Source organism: Melopsittacus undulatus, chromosome 1 (assembly GCF_012275295.1).
Source record: "Melopsittacus undulatus isolate bMelUnd1 chromosome 1, bMelUnd1.mat.Z, whole genome shotgun sequence".
Lineage (NCBI taxonomy): Eukaryota > Metazoa > Chordata > Aves > Psittaciformes > Psittaculidae > Melopsittacus > Melopsittacus undulatus.
In genome coordinates this window covers 149,899,048-149,922,883 of record NC_047527.1, presented here as the reverse complement: position 1 = coordinate 149,922,883, position 23,836 = coordinate 149,899,048, and the positions used below count along the sequence as shown (strand labels likewise).

Here is a 23,836-nt window from a genome sequence, read left to right as displayed (position 1 = left end):
AAAATACAGTGCTGGAAACATCAACTCATGCGGTGGCAGAACAAGACAAGTCTAGACTGGAGGAGGGCACCTCACCCATACCACAACCCTACGCCACAAGGAAGTACAGCAGATTTTACCCACTGAACATAAAGGCACACTCACCTATCCTTTGGCTGGAAGCTGAAAGGATCCACATTGCTACCCGCAACAAGGTCCTGTTAACACCAAAGGATTCCCAGGATCCTTCTGGAACCTGGCTTCTCTCAGGATAGCAACAACATCCCTTTGCTCAAGAAGCTGCACTATTTGCTCCAAATATCCTGAAATGACAAAGACTAAGAAACTTGGTCTAGAGCTCAGGAGCATCCAAAATACAATCCTCCTAAATATACCCTATTTAATGTCTCTGATACTCTGGTTCACAGTTAGGTAAAAAGTGTGTAGACAAAAATTTGCACATCAACCATCTTATGAACTCAACATTTTAGTAGAGGCTGAGAACAGCATTTGTTAAGTAGCAAGGCTTCTGCATGGAATTCAATATCTACAAAGTCTAAAATACCTGAAAACATAGTAGGGGACTGTTTTGACTATGTTGTGACTTGAATGACTATTTCCAAACACAGACAAGATAGGTGAACAGAAAGCCAAACTGATTTGTGTCTGCTACCATTTGCACATAAAGATAACAATGACATGTTTGGTTACCTCATCAATGACAGTCCTGAATTGAAGTGCAAGTATTTTTTTAGGCAGATTTCTAATAAGGATCTGGTTTGCAGTGCTTATCCTGCAAAACATGCCCAAAAGAAAGTCCAAACTTAACTGGTGGGTGAGGCAGTGAAACAAAGTTTCCAGTTGTCTTTCATGGACTCTTTAGTCTCACATCATTTCCTGAATTTGTTTGAGCCATCTTGCACTCCATCTGACACACCAGGTCAGGCCACTCTCATTTTTGCTGCTGTTCTTCATTTCTGTGGCTTTTGCTGTTGGAGACGCATTACTTGGTATTATAAAAGTTTCAGGAGGAAGCAGTTCGAGTAATTTCAAACTTCTGATTTTAAGTGTTTGACCCTCCCTGACATATACTGAACTGGCAAAGTTTTCATCAGCACTCCATAACGTTTGTCATCTAATTTACTAAACCTAATTTACTAAATCTAATTTACTAAACCTGATGTCCACAGGGTCACCAGTCCATAAACCACCACCACCCTCACCCACTGCCCGCAGCACTCTTCTTTAGTCACCATTACAACTGAATGGTGGGCAAACAACAATGAAGGGACAATAAGTTAAAATCATACATTTTATTGCCAAGTAGCATTTAGGCTGACATAGCAAAGGGTTTTTCAGATAATCAAAATGTACACTTCTATTCAGATAATCACCTCTCCTGTACTTCTGAATCCCAAGAAGGCAGCAGATAATTCTTATTCTCCATTTCCCAGGGAGAAATGCTTCATTCTTCTTACAGCATTCATTTAAAAATCACTTCAAATCCAAGAAATCACACTTCATTTGAGGAAAAGGACTTCCTAGATTTCCATTTACATCTTTACTTCTTTCTCTGTCATATCTCAGTCCTCCAACTTTGGAACACCAAGACAAAGCTTCCAAACAATTCCCAAAGCACTGCACTTTCAACCTGGAATTATTTCATGTTTATAAAGAAATTTTCTACCAGTCATTTGAAAGAAAAAAAAAGATCAAGTCAAATATAAAACTTCCAACAAATAAGAATGAGTGGTTTAGAACAATTTTACTTTGCTCATTTCATTATGCGGCAGGTACTGTACAAAACTGCCACGGAAACAGTGGTATTGAGGACTACTTAAGCATCTTACACAATGTTAGGTTAAACCCAAGCACTGAATATTCAGAGCACTTTAAACATGTTAAACAATATAGATAGGCAACAGCACAGCCCAAATGCCAAAGGATCTGCCTATTTTATACACCATTTTAAAAGCACTTCATGAAGTTGCATGAATTCCAACTGACATCACGTAATTTGTTTCCAAAGATGCTTATTGCAGAGTACTTCTTTCAGATAAATGTACAAGAAACAATATTATTCTTCGGGCTGTGGAAAAGTGACACGCACATCGAAGCTGAAGGCTTGTTTCTGGTGATGTCAACAGGATTTTTGCCACTGACTTGACTGATGCAAAGGTATCTTTTATCCACTCACTTTTCTGTTAGATAAAAGGTGTAAAGGCCAGCTCAGATTTACAAAATAGCTATTTGAAAAATACTTCCATGAGGCACACGTGCAATACGAAGATGAGTTACCACAGATATCAAAACTACAGCCTTTAGTACTCACAGATACACCGCAGCAAAAGCAAACCAGAACAGAGAGGACAGCACCACCGTCAAACTTCGCTGAGTTCCTTCTTAAGGCTATGTAACTGTGTATTGGGAGGAAAGACATCAATGCTTTCTTTTTGGCATTACTTTCCTAGGTAAATGGGTGGTATATCATGTTTTAATCAAGTTATTAAAACGTACTTCAAAATAAATGTTTCTATACATGTGACTTGCTTCATATCTACAGATATACTCCAACAGACATGATTCAGAGTTGTTTAACAGAGATCTATAAAAATATTTTAACATTCATGTAGTTTAGAGGCTTAGTGGTAAAAATTATGATTTCTCAGTATGAATAGATTTGGTAATTATTGTTAGGCTCATCTTGAGAAGCTGAAGATTACCTGGGTTTTCTGAACAAAAGCAGCAGCAGAATATGTGACTGCTTAAGTGCATCTCACCAAGGTTCACATATTTATGTTAAAGCCATCATATGAAAAAATCCCAAGGAGCAGAGCTAAATATAATACTGTTAAAACATTTTAAGTTTTAAACTTCAAATCACAGGTAAAAATGTCAAGTTTCAGCTATGTGAAGCTGTGTGAAAAGTTAACAAGCTTCAGCTTTATTCTACTTACTACCAACTAAATCACTTTGGTTTTCTGTAATGTTAGGCCTACCTTCGGTATACCAACTGCATCAGCTCCTGTCTAGAACTACCTCGCAGTGTAACTATCTGCATTCTTCCTAACAGATCATACTAGCTTGAACACAGTGCTATGTTAACATAGCTCTGAGTTTCAAAATCAGAATTAGCCTTTCTCTGGCCACCCTGAGCTGGCTCTTGCCTGCAAACACTGGAAAAACAGTCCTCACAAGGGACTGAGGAAACATTCCTGGGAAGATGCTGAGCAACTTAATTTCTTCAGCTGAACTTAGCAAAGCAGTGCACTTTGTAGAATCAAACATTAATTTGCTCAAGAATTTAAGGGCAATATAAGCTATGCTAGTTTCTTTTTCATTCCTGTTCACAAAATGAGACAAAAAAAAGGTCAAACCAATTTAAACCACTACATGGTAATGAAACTCTTGAGGGCTGAGAATCCTTCTGGTAAGTTCTTTACCTGAAGTATATGCACTTCAAATATTTAGAAACATTTAAGTCCGCCTGTTTTCTGTGTGTGAAATAAAAAGCTCCAACCAAAAAAGGCAGTAACAGCATGCATTTTAATTTCCAAAACATTCTGGGGACAGATACAGTCTGTGAGTTTGCTGCTCATTCTTTCATGTTTCACAAGCTGTTCAAGATGAAACGTAGCCACAGAACGCTTCACAGTTAAGGCTCAGGGTCATGTGATAACTATAAAGGAATCTAAGCATGGATAACTGCCTTCCCATTTTCTGGCAACAGATCCCACACACCGTAGTAAGCTAGCTGAAAAATAAACAACAGATGACAAGTCTGCTGTTAAATCTGTTTCTTCATTATGCTAAGCCACTTTTAGCAGTACCCTCTGATGCTGCACAGGGGACTCGCCTCTAGTGCTACAGGTACCCAGCCACAAGGAACAAGAAACAGACTGCATCAGTGTCAATTCACTTAAGTGAACAGATACTACTCGAATTGAGAGCTGAGTCACCTCTTCTGACCAGATCTACGATCTCCTCTCCCAGAGAGCTACCTTATCATTTGTAAACAACTGACCATCTTTCACTGTTCAAACCATCATCCACTTCTGTTTATGGCATTTCCCATAAAACAAAAGTCTTCTGTTGCCAAACAGTTGAAGACATATGGTCTTATAAATTTTTACAGATACTGTTCCAAATTCATAACATACTTAAAGCAAACTTCACACATTCACCTTAAGCTTGCACAGTACAGAAAAAAATATAAACCCCCAATAAAGCCATGCAAAAAAACCCAAAGACCATCAAGTTAACATATCTAAATACAAATCAAACCAAATAGAACATCAAAAGAATATATAAAGTATGATTTTGTTGAAGATCTTGAATAACAAAGTATTAACAGTTTTCTTGTGTTGGGGTTTTTTGGGGGGTGAAAGGGAATAATGGTGGGTTGGTTTGCTGTAGGTTTTTTGAGATAAAGCAAAACAAGACTTAATTCCTCACTCTTCCCAAGTCCTGGATCTTTAGATACCAAAGAAGTCTGAGCACTTAACGAGCATTTAGTGTATTATATTCATACTTCGACTAAACTTTTATTTCCTTCCATATAGGAAAGTAACTCAAATTCCCAAATTTACCACATTAACACAAAAGCAAATTAAGCGTATTCCCATCAGTGTTTTTAACACAGATTATTTCTGGTCCATTTTAAGCTGTGTGACATATGTCAAAATTCATCTTTTGAGATTTACTGTTGTTCTTTCCACTCCCAAAAATGTATTTGATTACCAGTTTTCTCACTTTGAAGGCATCAATGGAAATCTGCACCACTCTGACAGCACATTAGATAGAAAATTGCACCAAACCCAGGTTTAAAAAGCTGTACTACTGTTAGGTATTATGCAGTTACATAAACTGTAAAAATGCAGAACTTTGTAAAGTATCACAATCAACCTAACTTTAGATGTATAATCATGAATATTCTGAACAACTGATTATTTGACAGATAAACCAAAAAGCGCCTCATACAATAACTTAGTGTCTTCACCTCTAAGCTTCTACAGCATAATTGTACATCAACCAATTCAGTCCTGGACATCAAAGTAGTCAATTATTGGCTCTTCTTTTAACGGTTTGGATAAACCACTGTCTCCAGTAGTCCTGAAATTATAAGAATACTAGGTGTTACTTACCAGAAAAGACCCCAAAAATTGGTAATACTTATTACAAAAATGATACTGTACTGAAGACTAAATGTTCAAGAGGCCTTTTTAAAGAGAAAGAGAAAAGAAACACAGTTGAAGCAAGTTGATGATCAAATCTGCTTGCTTTTAAAGGCAAGAGTAACAAAAACACATGACAATACCAAGTCCAAACACTGTAAAGACTTTTTTCCCCGTAAGACAGAAGATTCTGTAGAATTAATTACTTCTAAAGCAATTTCACTTCTAGTAGTTAAGAATGAATGGCTAAATCCCTTTTTTAATTAATTTTGCCACATAAATCTGTTTCATTACAGTCACTGAAGACAGGAATCCCAGAGGAGTAAGTGGAAATGAGGCATAACTTTTTCAACATTCACACTTACACTGTAAGCAGTCATTTTAGGCATGTGTTTCTGAAACAACTTATATTTTCTCTTCAGAATAGCCTACTTTGTGTTCCAGCAGCACCTTAAACACCCAATAGATATTGCAATAGTTACTGCAAAATCAAGCTTTTCCCTTCTGCAAGCAGTAGTGCACAGAACATTTCAAAATGCTAGTTTGAAATAACTTGGGGGGGAAAAAATGTATCTGAAAGGTAAAGAATTAGCCATCCATTAACAGAGTTCATGACTATGAGATGACTACAGGTACCTGAAGCTGGCAGGTCATACAAAGTAAAGCCTGTTCTATTAGACTGTTCACCAAGAAACCTTGTATATCCCATCTTCAGTAGTTTTCACTACCTGACAAAAACGGTAGTTCACCTTTAGCCAGCTGTGTAGTCATATCTACACAAGAAAAATACATTTACTACCTGTCCAAATAAATCATCTTAGGCAAGTAAGACCTTACTCTTTCACACAGAACAGTTAAAGGTGAAAAACATCCCCAAAGCAGCCCTCTCTTCCCAACTATCTAATCTTTATGAAGCTCAGAAACACTCAAGTAACTCAGCACAAAACTGTTTTAAAAACAAATTCCTTACTTATCTGTTTGTTTGTAATGAGGAATAGGAGGTGGAGCCAGAGGCCTGCTCTGCATTTCTTTATCTAGCACAGAAGTTAAGGTATTGCTTGGACAAAAGGATTTCCCTCTAGGAAAATAAAAAAAAAGGTTATTTAATTTAATAGGAAATTATATTCATCAATAAGTTAGGGCAAAAGAGTTACATTTGTAAGTAGCTGTTCTGGAGCAGAGCTCGTACTTGTATACTTAAATCGCTTACTCAAACACTTAATTTTTCAATGATGGAGACCAATAGTGTGCCAAGTCCATTTTTCTTACCAAGATATACAAGTATTCTAAATGTCTCTTGATAGCTGTCTATGAAAGATGCAGAAGCAGCTTACTAGATCTGAGTGCTGGTGCACAGACTTCTTGCTTTCCACATGTGAAGTGCACAATATGATCAACTATTAAAGTACCAAAAATGCAGTACTTGCTTTCTAGATCAACATATATCTCTTCTTTCACAGAAGAGATAAAAGATCAGAAGCAACAATTTACTTACTTAACCTGGTACCCTGTGAACACATCTTCACAACATGTTCTCTAATGTTTTGGAAACATGTTTTTAAACTCTGGCAGTGAAGTCACATTAAACTTGTTTATCACTCTGCACTCAAAGCAGCCTTGCTAAGCAGCACTATCCCAGGAACAATGCAACAACACTGCCTCTTCCTTTTCAGCTAGCCCAGGTGAACAAGATCACAGAAATTACATTAGGCATTGGGGTGAGGAATAATGAGCTATTCCTGCCCTCCACACTTGTAACAGTCTATTATGTGCTTGTGACCACACAATGAATCACCCCACTTGTGCTTGTATCATCTGCAATGCAAGGGCTACCCTGTGGCTATGGTGCAAAGCAGTATTTTCCCCAGTACAGGAGGACAGTGTATTTCAGTATGTACATTTGTATGCTTCAGGCATATACTGGCTGTGAATCACACTCAACTTCAGTATGGCAGTCCATGCTCAAAGGCTGAAATGGATGGAGAAAGAAGGATATTAAGACGATCCAAGCCAAAACCACCCAGAAAAACAAAGCAAACTAAAAGCCAACCCTAGATTGGTCCCAAAAGGCATCAAATTACAAAGAAATTATTTAAAAATTCCAAATAATTACTGGACACACTGTATCTCTAACAGGCTGTGAAGACATCTTCCTACAGATTATCCTGTAAATTCATAGCCACTTTCAAGACTGAACTTGCTTTACTTCAACTTGCAGTCACTGTTAGACTTAACTACAAGACTGAAAAGCCTTCACTATCACCATCTTTTCCACTCACAATTTCTTATTCAGCTTATTTGTCCCCACAAAAGCTGAACAAATTAAAACTCTTAAACTTTGGCAAGATCAATTTCTTACCTTTCTTGTACTTTCCTCCAAACCCACGTACCAAACTACGTCTGGTACACTAAACTGGATTACTTTCCTATTTCTATCTGAATGGTTTCTATTGGAAGAGTTGTCAAGCATTGGAACAGGCTGCCCTGGGAAGTGGTGGAATCACCGTCCCTAGAGGTATTTAAAAGATGTGTAGATGTATTGCTTAGAGACATGGTTTCGTGGTGGATTTAACAAGGTTAGGTTAAAGGTTGGACTCAATGACCTTACGGGCCTTTTGCCAACCAAAATGATACTGTGATTCTATGTCAATCATTAAATAATGTTTCCTCCTTGCTTACTTTACTCATGAGTTTTTAAACAAGCTCCTCCCAGAGCAGAACCCTCCAGACCATGAGACTTCCTGTGTTGACTAATCATGTTAAATTCCTACTTTCAAGTTCATCTTGTTCTTTTCAAAATTACATTCCGAATAGCAAAAAATGCTGCAAAACAATAGACTGTGTATTGCTGTAATTCCAGAAATGTGTCGAGTTCCATGCTTGGTCACATACTTGGCAATTCATGTTTTTCCCCGCCTCTGCCAGAGCCCTAAGCAGTTTAAATCTCACATCAGTACGCACACAGATGAACACCAGCTCTATTTCAGAGCTTAGAAAATAGTAAGTTTTATCTTATTCCCATCACATCTTGTTTCCATCAGTTCTGAAAATAAAGGAGCAAATTCCTGTGGCAACACAGATGAAAACCTCCACGACATCCTCAAGGAAAGTCAGAAGCCCACTAAAGTATGAAGTGGTGATCCCTGACCCCATTTCAGTATTGTTTTAAAGCAAGTATGACAGTCTGTTCAAATGAACTGCAAAGTTCGGAAAACACAGATCATCAGTTCAGAGTATTCTCATTTCCCCAAAACTGGAAGTGTTCCTTATTCAAAAGGAAAAGTTACTTGCCACTGACCACAGTTTCTTCCAAGATTATATTACACTTAATACGCACATTCTAACATCAAGTATCAGTTGAGAACAGCTGATTTCCCCCTCTATAATAAATGGGTAAAAACTCCTTCTCTCCTTTAGCTCCAAGCCTGGCATATAAAGCCAAATGCTCCCACTATTATTTCAGTTACCTCAATTGTAGAGCTCTACCTGAAAACATTAAAAGCAGCCTAAGGTAAATAGGAGAATATTTTGTTGTCTTCTTTCATTTTTATCACCTGTGGTTTGCAAAAATATGGAAACCCGTCTGACTGGAGGTAAATAGGTGAAAGTAGGAAAGGCTGTAATGGCCCTCATTAAGTAGAGTCTTTAAAATGTCAGGCTATATCTTGCTTCTGTAGTAAAACAAGTAAATAAATGAGAGTTTTGGAACGTAGGAAAACAGAACACTTGGAAGATGACACATGTGCTTATTTCTGCAATTAGCTAAAGTCTTACTAGAAAAAGAGACTGTTCTCCCCAAGAAAGTAAATACAGCAGCTCTCTGCTGAAGCTAAATGTTCCCAGGATGCAGATTAACGCATCAAACCTTTCAAAATGAGGAGAGATCAGTTTGTGTACTGTTTGAGGAGATCCCAGAACAAAATTAGCTTTGGTCACACCGAAGCCTACCTCTGTTCTAGCTTTGACAAGATTTATTGTGTGTGTGTCCCCCAAAAAAAGCAGAAGATATACACAGCAGACTGTCCAGTCATGAAACCACAGAGGCTTTAAAGACAAAAAACTATCAACTCACACTCAAGCAAAAGGTACACCACTTCTTGTATACCTTCACAAGACACAGGACAATGCTAGATTGACTCCATCTGTGAATCTCTGTTGTTTTGGTTTGTGGCTGGTTTTGTTTGGTTGGGTTTTTTTAAATCCAAAGAAATAAAAGGAAATAAAGAAATTAAACAGCCCATTATATTCAACTGATCTGGAAGAAAATCAAACAATTGAATTCAACTAAATACGTGTACAATGCAAAACACACAAAAACAAGAAAACCCCTTGACAAATTATTTGCCACAAAGGAGAAGGAAAGCAGACTCTCCCTTCCTGCTAACATAAATCATGGCTCCCTGTCACCAGTTGTAACAAAGCTGTGGAAATGGAACCAAAAGGCTCTGCAAGTACTTTGGATATTTTGATATTAAAGTTGCTATTCTATGCTCTCTTATTCTCAAAATAAGGAAAAAAGACAACTGCCTGCCTCAAGCAACAAAGATGGGATGAGAGGTTTTTAGCAGGACTCCAAGGAAAAACAATGAGAACATAAATAACTATCTGCTGACTCTAAGGCACTGGTAGTGCTGGCAGGATGGCCTATGGTCCAAAACTGAACTGTGAAAACCAGGACTCAAACTTATCTTCCCCTTGAAGACTGGAAGTTCAATTTTTATAACTCCAGGATTGATCTATTTGATATGAAATACTACAAAATTCTTTGCCCACCAATCTGTCCAGAACTGACTCCATACAGCCTTGCAATAATGATCCATTCTGTTTCAGACAGAGCAGGTTTTTGTGAGAAAGCGTCTCCCAAAGCTGATACAGTTTGGGTGGAATAATGAAGCATCTCCTGATCAGACTGCCTAGACTTAACATATACTATTTCATAAGCTGTCAAGAGGTAACACATACTATTCTCAGGGCAAACGATGTCAAGACTGAAAGAAAAACAGTAAGAAGGAGATGCAGTTCTTTTCTGGAGCAGGGCTCCTGTTTAAACCACCCTGGCTGGTGACCTGTAGCACTATTTGTACTTAAGCTGCTCAGAAAGCCTTCGAGGCTACAGGTGTTGAGATGCAGTCATTGGAAAAGACCTTTGTGATTGCAAGGAGTAGAGAGACTTCTCCTCATGGCAGAGAATTCCTAGAGAGTGAAGAGTAGAAGTCCTTAAAGTGACAGTACCTTCAGGAAGCCATAAGAACTTCTGTCAAACTGGATCCAAAGTAATTCCAGATACCAGAAAGGCTGTAGACAGTTAAATTACTGAATAGAATTAACTTGTACCTGGAGATGATCTGGACATATTTGAGTATCTGTTTCCTCTAAACATATGATTTCCTTCCAACCATGCCACTGGGAGGTACAGTTTTTGCCTTCTGGGATACAACTGCCATGACCTCATAAGGGTGTTACATGTAGTTACAAGGGGTTTATTTTATTTAGGTCTTTGTTCCAGTTGGGTTTTGCATGGCCTGCAGCTAGGTAACCACTCCTGCACTGTCTGCAGACATACCTCATTGAAAGCAAACAAAATCCTGGGTGAAGAAGAATAAATAATAAAGAACACTTCAACAAGACTGTGGCAGGATGTGGTTTTCCCAGTGAGAACAATGTGCAGGGACCCTGTCACCTTCCTGAAAAGTCCCCCTGTTTGTGAGGAGAGACTGACCCTATTGTTTTTGGAAGGAAGAGGAAAAGGATGGGCCTTACAGGGGTGACTGTTCTTAAAAAACACTTCCAGGATGTTCAAGTCCATACAGGCAGCTTAAACACTGGTCACTAAATAACAACAAGCAACGCTCCTTAACAGGCTCTGGCATCCAGCATTATTCATAGGAGAAGGAAATTCATATGAGGAAAAGAGTTTAAGAAACCACTGACAGGTACAGTAAAGTGCATGTGTCAACTTGGAGTGGAAAGCCTTCCCCTTCCCACCAAACCAGTCTGACCAAAGGTCCAGGTAATGTCCTTTCAAAAAGTATCCCTGGAGTCTGGTTCAGAAGGACTCTGGTATTGCAGCTGCTCAGAAGATGGTGACTACAAAGATGACCAAGAGGGAAGCATGGAGAAGGGCATCTGTAAGGATTTCCTCAGGGTTTTCTACTTCAAGTGACACCAGAACTGTAACTCAGATCAACCTTCCCCAGCTATATCCCCTTCATTTCCTTCTCTAATATGAATTGCCTTCTGTGGGTATTATCTAAATATTTCCAGTTTTGCCTGGAAAGCTCTCCAATTTGCAGTAATTCCAGGTCTCCCTGTGTCTGGTAATATACTCTGTGGCAAGTTAAGGCAGATGAAGAATAAGTAACTTCTAATACCAGATTTTTTCAAAGAAGGTGAGAATGTAGGTATGACTTTCCAATTCAGCAATTAACTTTCCTTTAAATTTGATGACTTTTATCATCTTTGATACCTCTATCCAATTTAGCTGATGACAAAAAGACAAATAGTTACTATGAAGATGAATGGAAAACAGCCTTGCAAAATCATTTATTAGCTTTTTAATGGCTAATTGGGTTTTCTTCTCCGAAGATTTACCTGACTAGTGGAAATAAAAGCCTATAAAATTATTCATTTTAAATCTACTTTAAATTTCTACTGTAAATTATTGCACATTGAGGATAGCACTGGAACTCAAACTCAAGTAAGTGATAAAAATATCCAGTTATTTAAACAATCATTAACAGGTTTGAAAACAACCATGTATTACATACTTCACTGCAGTGATAACAACATTGCGCTTTGGTTCGTTGTCGTAGCTCACGCTTTCAATGCCATAAACCTGAGCTAATTCATGGATGATTCTGCGGTGATCTCTGTTCATTGGTGGGTAACAATGGCTCTTCTTTGTATGCTTGCCCTGAGTTCAAGAGAAAAGGTTAAGAACAAAAAGAAAAGGGAAAGTTTTCCTTTGCAGGGTCAGGGGGAAGAAAAGAATTAAAAGAAAAGTGCTTTTATTAAAATTTGCTGCTACAACAACATTATTACCACAAAGTGCTAATTACAGAATGGTTTGGGTTGGAAAGCACCTTAAGATCATCCAGTTCCAATCCCCCTGCCATGGTCAGGAACACCTCGCACTAAACCATATCACCCAAGGCTCTGTCCAACCTGGCCCTGAACTCCACCAGGGATGGAGCATTCACAACCTCTTTGGGTAACCCATTCCAGTGCCTCACCACACTTACAGTAAACAACTTCCTTATATCCAACCTGATCTTCCCCTGTTTCTGTTTGAACCCATCACCCCTTGTTCTATCACTACAGTCCCTGATGAAGAGCCCCTCTCCAGCATCTTTGTAGCCCCCTTCAGACACTGGAAGCTGCTCTGAGGTCTCCACACAGCTTCTCTTCTCCAGGCTGAACAGCCCCAATTGTTCTCAGCCTGCCATCGTACGAGAGGTGCTTCCCGCAGCTCCATGTCCTTTTTATGTTGAGGACACCAGAACTGTACACAGTGCTGCAAGTGAGGTCTTGCAGGAGTAGAGGGGCAGGGTCACCTCCTTTGACCTGCTGCTCACCTCAGTATTGACAGAAAAATAACCTAAAGATGATTTGTTTCTCCAAAATTATGTATTCTCTATTATTTCCATCACCTCAAAGTACACACACACATGTATCAAATATAATTTTACTTATGGGGACTTCTCGTACCTTATACAATATAATAGCAATGCCCAAATAGCCTGAGAGGCAGAACTGATCTCTGAGATACTGAATTGTCATGTGGGCCTAACTGGTTCATCCTGACTATGATTAAAGCTCAAGTTAACACCGAGTAATTCTCCCTTTAGGTAAGACAGGGTGAAGATTGTCACGTGGTTTGGTTTCATTCTTTCATTCTCTTCTGTAATGTACAAGCTTGTTAACAGACATTTGTCTGCTTTATAAGATCATTATTTAACAAATAGCTGGATAGTGCTGAGAAATAGAGCATTGAAGATGCTCTTGAGCCTTCTAGTTCTCTTGTTCTGTCATATTTGATGTCACTAATTTACTGTATATGGCAAATTCTAGATGTGTGGCTGCCCTTTCTTTAATATACATCTATTGGTTTGATATTAGTACAGACATATGCATTGGTATACACAGTTATATATATAGAAATATCTATGTAGGTACATACTTGTGTACATGTGTGTATAATAAAGGTATACGTAAAATAGGATAACCACAGGCAACACAACATTGGGCAAATTATCTTTAGATGATAACAACTGTTCTATGCACCTATTAATAGATGCTGGAGGTTGAAGGGGCCTGAACATAATTATATACAGGTGGCCTCCTTTAAGACTTTAATTACAATGTGAAAACAACAGGCAAGAACATGAAACAGGTGAACAAGCACAAAGATTGCTTAAGGAAACATCATGCATAAAAAAGAAGGAATAAAGTTACGTAACTGTCCTCAGGGTAGAGGGAAGGAAATTGATGCTTTCTACGTGAAGTGTACTCTTTCTTGAGCTAAGGGCAACTGAGCGTAGCATGGTTTATACTGTCCTTTGAACCACATATCCTAGGTCAGGCACAGTGCAGCAGCATGCCAGGACTATGCTCACCTGACAGGCCTGAAGGTGGAATTCTGCTTTCACTAGAAAAACAAATAATTCTATTTTGGCATACTGGACTCTGCCAAACAACTGTGGCTGAATACAAATCTCCTTAAAGAAGGACTCCCTCACACACTGTCAATCGCAGGAAGGTATACATAAATTTGTGAGCCAGCTCTGTTACAGGAATCAGAACCACCTAGGCTTTCCTCCTCAAAGTATGACCCTTTAAACATCATCTTCAAGATGATCTTAAGGTCCTTTCCAACCCTAACTATTCTATGATTCTATGATTAATACTTCACTAACAGAGATTCAAAAATTAATGAGAATCATTGATGCATTAAAGCCCAGCACTGATTGAATCTTCAAAGCTTGGCTGTCACCAAAGTTATCCTGGATTACTATGTCTCCCAGAAATTTTGTTCTATTTATAACTGTGTACTCTATAGGAGCTTAAACAGATTCAGTGTCAACTCATAACTATCAGCATTCATAAAGTTTAGTAATATTAAGCTCTCTCCCAAGTTAAACAAACCTATTTATTACAATAGGTCATACATAATATCTGCATACTGACCTTATTCACAGCTTCCACAAGCATTCTCATTTCCTTCTCAACGTCACTGACAAACTTCAAATCCTTCCTGCAAAAACAGTATTCTAGGTAAAATGAGGTAAGAGAGTACAAAGATACAGTATCTTTATCTTTTGTGACATCATTTTCAACAAGAACAACGTTTAAGGTCTCAGTTAACTGAAGCAGAAGCATTTTGATTTGTTACACTATTTACATTTCAAAAAGGTTAAGTATGTCATTGCTATTAAAAAGTAACAATTATATTTTCTTGAACCCTTAGAACACAGCATTAAAGTCTATGATATAATTCTACTGACAACACAAGTCTGCATTTTAAACTGGATAATATAGGTTTTAAAGTTGCTATTTCAGTGGTTTTTAAATGACTTGTCACTCAGGCAATTCACTTAATTAGAATACACGATTAAACACAAAAATGGGGATTGGATAAACAGAGTAGAGTTCTTTTCCAAGACAGAGGAAAAATGCACTGACTTTGGTGGCTTACTTGTCTAGCATAACAAATTAGTAAGAAGAAGCAGCATAAGGCTACTTGCAAGCAAAGAAAATGTTCTTGAGATGAGATAGAAAGGAGTTTGTTCTATCTTGCTTAATCACAGTAAGTCAAGTTTTCACATAAAGGTAATCTTTGCACTCTGCTCTTAAATAAGCAGGTAAGCTAATTCCAAAAGTAACGTTGTTATTTCTTAGGGTACCATCCCCACAGGGAAAAAAGATAACCTGAATATTTCACATCTCAAAGCTGGTTAGTAGTAAACCTTATTTCTTCAAAACCAGGCACCATTCCATACCAACCCAACATCACTTTGTGAATGATGTCAGAATTTCATCGGTCAAGGAGTGCCTACTAAAGCAGACACCATCATCTTTGGCAGATGCCCTACTAAAGCTCTGGATGCTGACCAAGTGGTCTCAAGGAAACACAGAAAATGGCAACATCGAGTAATCTGGTTACCAACATCATCTGATCACTGGTTTGGTGGGGCTCAACCCATCACTGGAAAACCTTCAAGGTATTGTAACAATGGATGCACCATTATAGGATGGACCATAGTGGATGTCCATCCATTATCAGAATTCCTAGACATTCAGTGGAGAAAAGTACTACATTGGGAGAATTGCAAAAAGGACCTGCACTTGTAGAGTTAAGAAGAAAGGGGCCTCTGGCTACCTCAGCTGTGAAATACAGAGGCTTTGGAAAGAATATTGCAGCAGTAGCCCCAAAACCAAGCAATGACAACTGCCAAACCCACTGATCCCTTTAGGGATCAGCATTAGAACACATACCTTGCATCTTCTTTTAGAAGTTCACTGTACTTTGGTCCAGGAGTACGGATGTTAAAAGGATCAGAATTATCATCTATTTCAAGAGCCTCAGCAAGACGCCTAAGTTTAAGGGCAGAAGGGAAAAAACAGAATGTAACAAAACCACAAGCCAACAAAATAAACCCACAAATCCTCCCAGCCTCCTAAACAGGTTGTCACTGAACGGTAAAGAAAAGGGTTACTAATACAAATGGAACAACTCACAGAAGATGCAGTCTGTACATTTGAAACTACCCATTCAGTACTTTTAACTAGATTATTCTTGTAAGATCTCAGATCACACAATACAGATCAGGGACCATCTTCACATTTATCAGTTCTATAGGTCATGCAGGAAAGCTGTTTTTGTCCATAGCATTAACTTTCTGAACATGAAATTTTAAACAGGAAAAAAAAAGCAAGTTTAGTGCCCACCTGTTTCTCTGCAGGGCTAAGCATTCTTCATCACATTGCAACCTGAATTAAGAAAGAAAAATACAACTAGAATCACTGCTGCTACTCACACTTTTCAAACTGTAGCTTTGTTGGTATCATATCGTTATGACAGCCTAAAGAAGTAGGAAGAGTGTGTGAGAATAGTTTATTGTATTAGATCAGATAATATAGCTAAACAAACAAATCACAAAGATCTTTGAGCATACAAGCCCTTCTCCAGGTCTTGAACAGAAGCAGCAGTTACCAACTCCATACTGAAGCTGAGGAAAAAACAGCCTCTAACTTGGATTATATTGGTAAATTAGATCATTTGGAAAAACACATGCAGCTGGTATCAGCATCAAGGGGATTCTGGGAAGGATGAGATACCAGAGTAAGCTGTGACAGTCAGTTCTATGCATCAGCCAGGAAGACCAGGAAAGTTAGCTATGCATATGGAGGACTATGATGCACCATAAAAATCAGTATTTCAATTAAGTCCATAACTTCTAGTGTCAATAGAGTTACAAATTTAACTTTTCTAAACTTCATCTTTGTCAAGTATTTTATAATTTTAAGGGATTAAAAAATTTTAAGGGATAATGTCAGAGATTAAAATAATTCTGTTGATAACAGTTCCTTGATTTCAAACAATTTCTGTAGGGAAAACTGGTTCATCCAATTATGTATTATGTTTGGAGACCTACAGTTATGGGATCCACAATTTCTGGTGGAGGCAGAAAAAACCTAACCTACTTGCACTCTAAGATCAACCTGGCATTGTTTAAAGTCATTTGCTTGAAGAATGATATTCTCCTCCTCTAGAAGAGGAATGCAGCCAACTTCGAGAAACTACTCTAGGTCTAAACCAATATGGTATCCTCCAGAACAAGAGAGAGACAGAAATCTCTGCACAGTTTGCATAAAATATTCTGCTATTGTAAATGAATAAAGCTGACTTGTAAGTTACTTTGAAGGTCAGGGAGTCTGACAATAAGCTAAAAAAGATTTGCACCAAGAAAAGTAATCTCTGGCGATTTAAACTATTCAAAGAAAGGACAGCATAAGTCTGCCCACACAGAAACGTGTGTCAGTGACTACAGCACCATTTACATTACATATTGCAAAGGCTGGGACACCAGCAGAGATACTGTTGTCTTGTTTGCAATCCTGGCAAGTATACAGCTGCTATGACATTTCTGTCCTTTCTGATATGAGTTAACCTTGCCCATACATTCAGAGTTAATTATTTCAGCGTAGAAGATTACCCAAAAGGACTTGGTAATAAATGTGCTCCAATTTCATAGACATTAAACAAATAAACAGAACAGAATGACTAGCCAAAATATGTTGGTGTCAGCTTTTGATATAGGAAGCAATGAAGCAACTGTACAGGAAAATGTCACTATTTTGACATTACATAATATAAAGGAACATGAGATTTTAAACACATCAAAATAATCAAGTTCACTATTAAGAAAGAAGAGATGGACCAGAAATAAACTAAAGCCAGAAATATAGGGACTTTGAGGCAGAAGACTTCAGGAAGTCAAGTTTCTGACAGCAGGTTGTTGGAGAAACTTGGCAATTCCTTAAAGAAATGAAACAGGAAGAGACAAGTGATTCCAACCCTGAGGAATATCAGGAAGAACAGAAAATCACCAAACTTCAGTCACAGGTGTTTTTGTGACTTAAAAGCAGATTTGCACTAAAACACAGAAATGCCAATCAAATTGAGATTCAAATGCAATAAATGTAAAAAGAGTAATAGACAAATATTATAAATAGTAAGATTTCAATAACCAGGGGAAAACATGGGCTATTAATCATCCAGGATGGAATGCTGGATGCTGAAATCTAAGATAATAGCAAAAAGTTAGTGTCTAGAAACCTGAAGTCCAGAGGAACTTTAGAGTTTGCTGGGCAGAAAGAAACTCAAACCACAATTCTATTGTTCTATCTTTACAATTACAGCAACAAAACTGCTGATAACAGAGATCTCACTCTACGTAAAAGCAAAAACCTAAACCACTAAGGAATTGCATAATACCCTTTTAGCAGTATTGTCACAGCAGAGCCAGGCTGTTTAAAGTCTTTTTATTTTAGCTGGGATTTTACTCACAATATTAAGTATTTTCCACATTGCTTGTGATTCAGGTACACACAAGGATTTGAAGCATGTTTCTACATCGATCTCCTTACCTGGCCTGCTTCATTTCTTTTTTCGTAATAAGCCTGCTGATTTCCACTGAATCTCCAAGCTGTAGATCTGTTAACTTAGTGGCTATAGATATAGCAGCTATTCTGAAAAAGAAAAGCACTAGATTTCATTTGAGGCAACACATAAACCTTTCAAGAGGTTTATAAAACTGCAGATTTAAACCTCCAGGTGGAGGAGAACAGGCTGTTCACTCATCACATTGCAGGACGGGGCTCCAGTTCCACATCACCTAGTTTTAACTGCATAATTTAAGAGGCTACTTTGTCTCATCTCCCTTCAAGCAACCAGGAGCAAGACATACTTCAGGGATTTTTTCAGAGCATCAATTCTAAGCAAGTCTAAGCCAGGCAGTGTGACTACTTTTTCTTCTCACCTGCTTAACATGCAAACTGCAGCTGACTGTACAGCTTTAATTGCCTTTTTAACCTTTATGTGATTCTTCCTTAATTGTGTGCAACTAAAAGCTGTAAAGTGAATTTATAAAGTACTTTGAAATTTGCTTAGAAAATACAGATTATTCAAGCCATAAGGAAAGAGCAACATGCCTACTGAAACTGTTAGTATTTTCTTTATAAAGATTCATCATTCCCTTCAATAACAAGCTTTCCCAGTCTGATTTGCTTGCTAAACTTTCTGTAACTAAAATCTACATTAAGTTTTTAGTGAAATATCCCACACCATTCTCAAGCAAAATCCTGAAATTGGAACATTCAGTCCTCTTAATGATCTTTTCTGTTGAATACAGATTAAAGGATATGTTTGTCTCTATGTTTTACTTCACACACTGAGAACTCATCATCTATCAGGAAGGAGAATAATCACATTGCATAAACCCAAAAAACACTGAGAGGGACATCGGCTTCAGATTTACCAGATTCTCTCCCCACGTGCGTAGATGGTGGGAAAAAAACCAAACTTAACTCCATGAAACCAGAGTATCTTTCAGCCACGTTAACTTAGTGGGCATTAAATGCTGCTTTTGTTGCTATCACATGGGCCAAGAGTAATCTGTAGACAAGTATGAACCCATTTGAACCAGCAAACACTTGCTTTAAACTGATTGTTTCTTTCCCTTCCTCTTGATTTGGGCTCTGATTAGATACATACATACATGTGTTCAGCTTAGGCATGCAAGGACTCTCACTGACTTCAAAGAACTATTTTCCTTACGTGAATACTTTTGCAGTGTCTGTTTCTATAGCAGAGCTATAAAAATAGCGGAGAAACAGCCTTCAAGAATTTGGACTTGTAAGTATGTTACCCTCCCAGCTTATCAGTAATGACGAGTGAATGTCAGCTTAAACTGGTATTTCAAAGTTGAGTCAGTCTTCTGATTTGTATTCATAGTGCAATAAAACCCTTTCTTCTAAAGAAGAAACACTAATCACCATTCCTGTTATGCCTGTCTTGCATTTAACTTTTACTAAAATTGTTATTGACTGTTTCTGGTTAGCACACTTCTCTCCTCGCTTTCATCAGGTAATATTAAGCACCTATTATATCAATGCTAAGCTATTTTCTGACAGAACATGAATCTGGGCAGCATTCAGGAGGAACAAAGCAGCACCTCCTAAGTTGGACAAATATCAGGCTCTCAAACAGCAGTTCCAAATAAATTGAACATTAATAAGCTTTCTTTGAAAGACAGAATCTGTGACTGTGATCTCTTATCAACTGGGATGCAGAGCAGAACTCTGGTTGAATGTGTGTCCTGGTTCAGCTGGGATAGAGTTAACTTTCTCCCTAGTACCTGGTGCAGTGCTGTGTTTGGGCTTTAGTCTGAAAACAATGCTGGTAACATACTGATAGTTTAGGTGTTGCTCAGTAGCACTTACCCTGATCAAGGACTTTTCAGTCTCACGCTCTGTCAGTGAGGAGGGGTACAAGAAGCCAGGAAGGAGCAGAGACAGGACCCATGACCCAAACTAGCCAAAAGGGTATTCCATACCACAGCATGTCATGCCCAGTACAGAAACTGGGGAGAGTTGGCCGGAGGGGACTTATCACTGGTCAGGGTCAGGCTGGGTATTGGTAAGTGGGTCTGCATATTAGGACCAAAGCTCTGATGCCTAATTTAGCTATTTTAGAATAACTTTAAATCACTCTTAGCCATCATCACCTGTATTGACTAGATTCCATCACACATTAAGGGAACTCACACATAGACCACTATATGTAATCACCTGCACTCAGAGGCCTGAATCTGGAACTGCCCAATTAGTCTGTATCTAATTGCTCTATGTGGGTAGAGCAGAGTTCCACAGATGGGGGATTTGAGCTTTGACACACTGGCACAGTCAGACTAACACCAGTGAAATGAGGAACGTGTCCTAGTACAGCATAGCTGGTATGAAAGCTCAGGGGAATACAAAAGAAAAACCATACATGAAAGTACAAAAAAGTGTGGAAATGCCTGTGAATCAAATACAGTTAATCAAACTGCAAAGGAGTAAAATCAGAAAGGAATTAAAAGAATTACTGCAGAACAAACCTTTGATATGTATTAGATGCTTCTGAGCAAATCATACTCTCCTTTCTTCTTCCGCATTCACACTGAAGATCAACCTGTGCATCACAAAAGAGAGCAGCTTATCTAAACTTTTATGGCCATGGCGGGGTGTAAGGGAAGTCAAGTTTATTCCTTTAAAAAGTCCCATTTTAGTGGAATAATGGCTAATTTAAAGTGATGTATAGCATTTTAATTAAAAAAATAAAAATCAGTAACTTCATAGAGAAAATGTCATGCTACCAAAATACAAACACTTGTCACAACTGTTACTGGCTGATAATGAAATCATACTGTTTTCCTGTGAGTTTGCTTCCTCTGAATTTTCTTTTGGTATCTAACCTTTGCAGAGCAGGATGTTGTCGGGCAGGGTGAAGACGGATGACATGGAGCCATACAGGGATGATTACAATACAGCCTTGGAATAGTACACGGCTGTCTACACTCTTCATCTATAAGGCATTCTCCTTTATGACAGATTCTTTTACATTTGTGCATTCCACATTTTAACATTTGATTGCAGCGAAGGCCACACGATATGTCAGTGAGATGACATGGAATATTACTGCGCAGCTAGAAGAGGAGAGGAAACAGATGACAACTAAAAAGGAAAAACTATAAATGCAGATCTCAAAGTACTTTTGCTGTTCACACCTTCATTTGGCACCGTCCATGCAAGAGCTACTAAAATATCTTAGGACAAAGACCGAGTTTTTCTTTACATCATAGTTCAAGATAGCAGTTGGTTTGAATGCGTTATCACATGAAAGACATACTTTTCTAATGCAATCACATTAAACTCAAGCTCCCGTAACATATCCCATTCCATAGAGGCCACAAAACAATCTAACCCTACAGTCCCAGAACATTACTTAGTATTCAAAAACATTAAGAGTCCAGACTTACTTCATGCTTGCCCATACACCACTTCTGAGTGAGATAGGTACAGGGTGGACATTTCTCCTCACTATGACATGAATGGTACACTACAGTCACAGAAATATAAAGGCCAGCACAGTTTTATTAGCATATTTTAGTCAAAATCATTAAAGGAGACAGTAAAGACTATTACACAGGAGTTTGCATTTCAGAACAACATAATTTATGGGAAGCATGATGTTTCATGCAAGGGTAATCTGTTCTTTAAAGTACTCTTGGAAAACTATGATGGCAGGTTTTTTAGGTGAATATTATTCCATATTTCCTAAATTAAAGAGCAGAGAATTTTGTAACTTCTAAGCAGGGTTATGCTATCAAGACAGAATTTGTCAGAACACAGATTTGATTGACCTGTGCTGTATCATTTGCAATCAGCCAAGGTAATTCATTCCAAAGAATACAAAAACTAACCATTCATTAGATTATCGCACTGTTGCAATAGTACTTAATCTTTGGAATATAACATTTAGTGTGCTGTGACTATTAATAATGGTCAGAAAAAAAATCCAATGCTTTTACCAGTCATAAGTACCACTGCTAGTATTCATGGCTAGTATTTAGGTGGTTGGCTTTTAAACACAGACTTTTGGGAACATTCACAACTACAGAAAAAGCATCTAAGAAAAAAGCAAATAGATTTTTAATACTTCTGTACATTTGGATTTCAAACAAAACAAACCCAAAATGAACAAAAACCAGCAACAAAATGAAATAACCCAAGCAAAACTGGATGGCTTCACTTACCTGGGTGATCACAGTCGTGTGGCCTGGTGCACGTTTTCTTACACTCTGGTGGCTGAGTGCCACAGGGCACAGGGGGGTAAATCACAGATTCACCACAATAACAAGTTAACTCGTCAAAACCTGAAAAAAAAACAAAGTAAAACATATCCCAGTGGCTACATGTATTTGCACTTCATTACATGAAGCCTTTAAATAACATGCAAATGTTTACTCTAGCTTCAGAGTGTTTTAAATTAAAGACTACTCTAGTGAATTTATTGGCTTTTGTGGCTCCTCAAGACAACTTCATTAACATCACTTCATTAGAATTATTCTTGCCTTTAGAGAGTGGTTTGACAGCAACATTTTGAACTGGAGCAAGACAAATGCTCATGTCAAGTTGAAAGCTGTTGCTGTTCTATCCTTTACTTTAAAATGGAAATGTATCTCTTGAATTCCCTTCCAAAGAGCACATCACCAAAACCTTGTACTCTGAACTTCCCCCTGCCATCACTTTCTCAGAGCAGTGATTCGATCTGATCCTTTGCCAAGCCTTGCAGATGGTACTGGGAAGATTACAGAGAAAATAACTGAAGGCACAGTAGTTTGTAGACTTCTTCCTACAGTTTCTTCTGTATACTTGATCATACAGTATTACATGGGTCCTCATAAGCAGCTTACGAGCCTGTCCAAATACTTCAAAGGCCAATTTTGGGTGCTTTGGAAGTTTTTTGTCTCAGGCAGCATATATCCATTAAGGGCTTTTCCTGCCCAACTTTCAAAGATTATGTTTAATAAATATCTTATAATTTCTGTGATAAGCTACATTAGGAGACTGAAGAACAAAAGAATTAAACTGCTATCATATATAAAGATGTTCCAAATCAACTAAAGGTTCTGCTACCAGAAGGAAGCATTTTTCTGTCTTCTCCAGGCCCAAGTCAGAAAATCTATTATTATCTACCTATTATGATGGTGCAAAATAATCAATATATGATCCCCTAGTTTTTAATAGAGTACATACCTGTCTAAAGCTATTGCACCAACTTAAATCTTTAAGTAAATTAGCAGGAAAATTAATACCTGCTCCCTGTCAGTCCATTTCTAGCAATTTACTACTAATTTTTACCATCCAGAACGTGATCAGAAAGCCTAAGACACACATGACTGACATCTCTTTATTTCTTCAGATGGTCCTGTCCAGAGAAAAAAATCACTAGTGTACCAAGTGGGAAAGTCTGAATTCTAAGCAGCTAAATGAATTCTGCTACATACTTCAATACCTTTAACAGATATCACATTGTTAAACAAGAGTTCCCTTAATTCTAAAATTCTAAACTGCTTTTT

General features: G+C 38.0%; 1 protein-coding gene across 1 annotated transcript in view; it reads right to left on the bottom strand.

The window, feature by feature from the left end:
• Positions 1-1,277: 1,277 nt before the first annotated feature.
• NFX1 (nuclear transcription factor, X-box binding 1) overlaps positions 1,278-23,836 on the bottom strand; it is a 47,443-nt gene continuing 24,884 nt past the window's right edge. The window contains exons 14-24 of the mRNA XM_034063111.1: positions 22,511-22,630; positions 21,734-21,813; positions 21,170-21,400; positions 20,813-20,886; positions 18,303-18,404; positions 16,101-16,142; positions 15,648-15,746; positions 14,340-14,406; positions 11,921-12,066; positions 6,124-6,231; positions 1,278-5,091 (exon numbers count right to left, since the gene is read on the bottom strand). Of these exons, the coding sequence (XP_033919002.1) occupies positions 5,016-5,091; positions 6,124-6,231; positions 11,921-12,066; positions 14,340-14,406; positions 15,648-15,746; positions 16,101-16,142; positions 18,303-18,404; positions 20,813-20,886; positions 21,170-21,400; positions 21,734-21,813; positions 22,511-22,630 (1,145 nt within the window). The 3' untranslated portion in view covers positions 1,278-5,015. The remainder of the gene's footprint in view (positions 5,092-6,123; positions 6,232-11,920; positions 12,067-14,339; positions 14,407-15,647; positions 15,747-16,100; positions 16,143-18,302; positions 18,405-20,812; positions 20,887-21,169; positions 21,401-21,733; positions 21,814-22,510; positions 22,631-23,836) is intronic.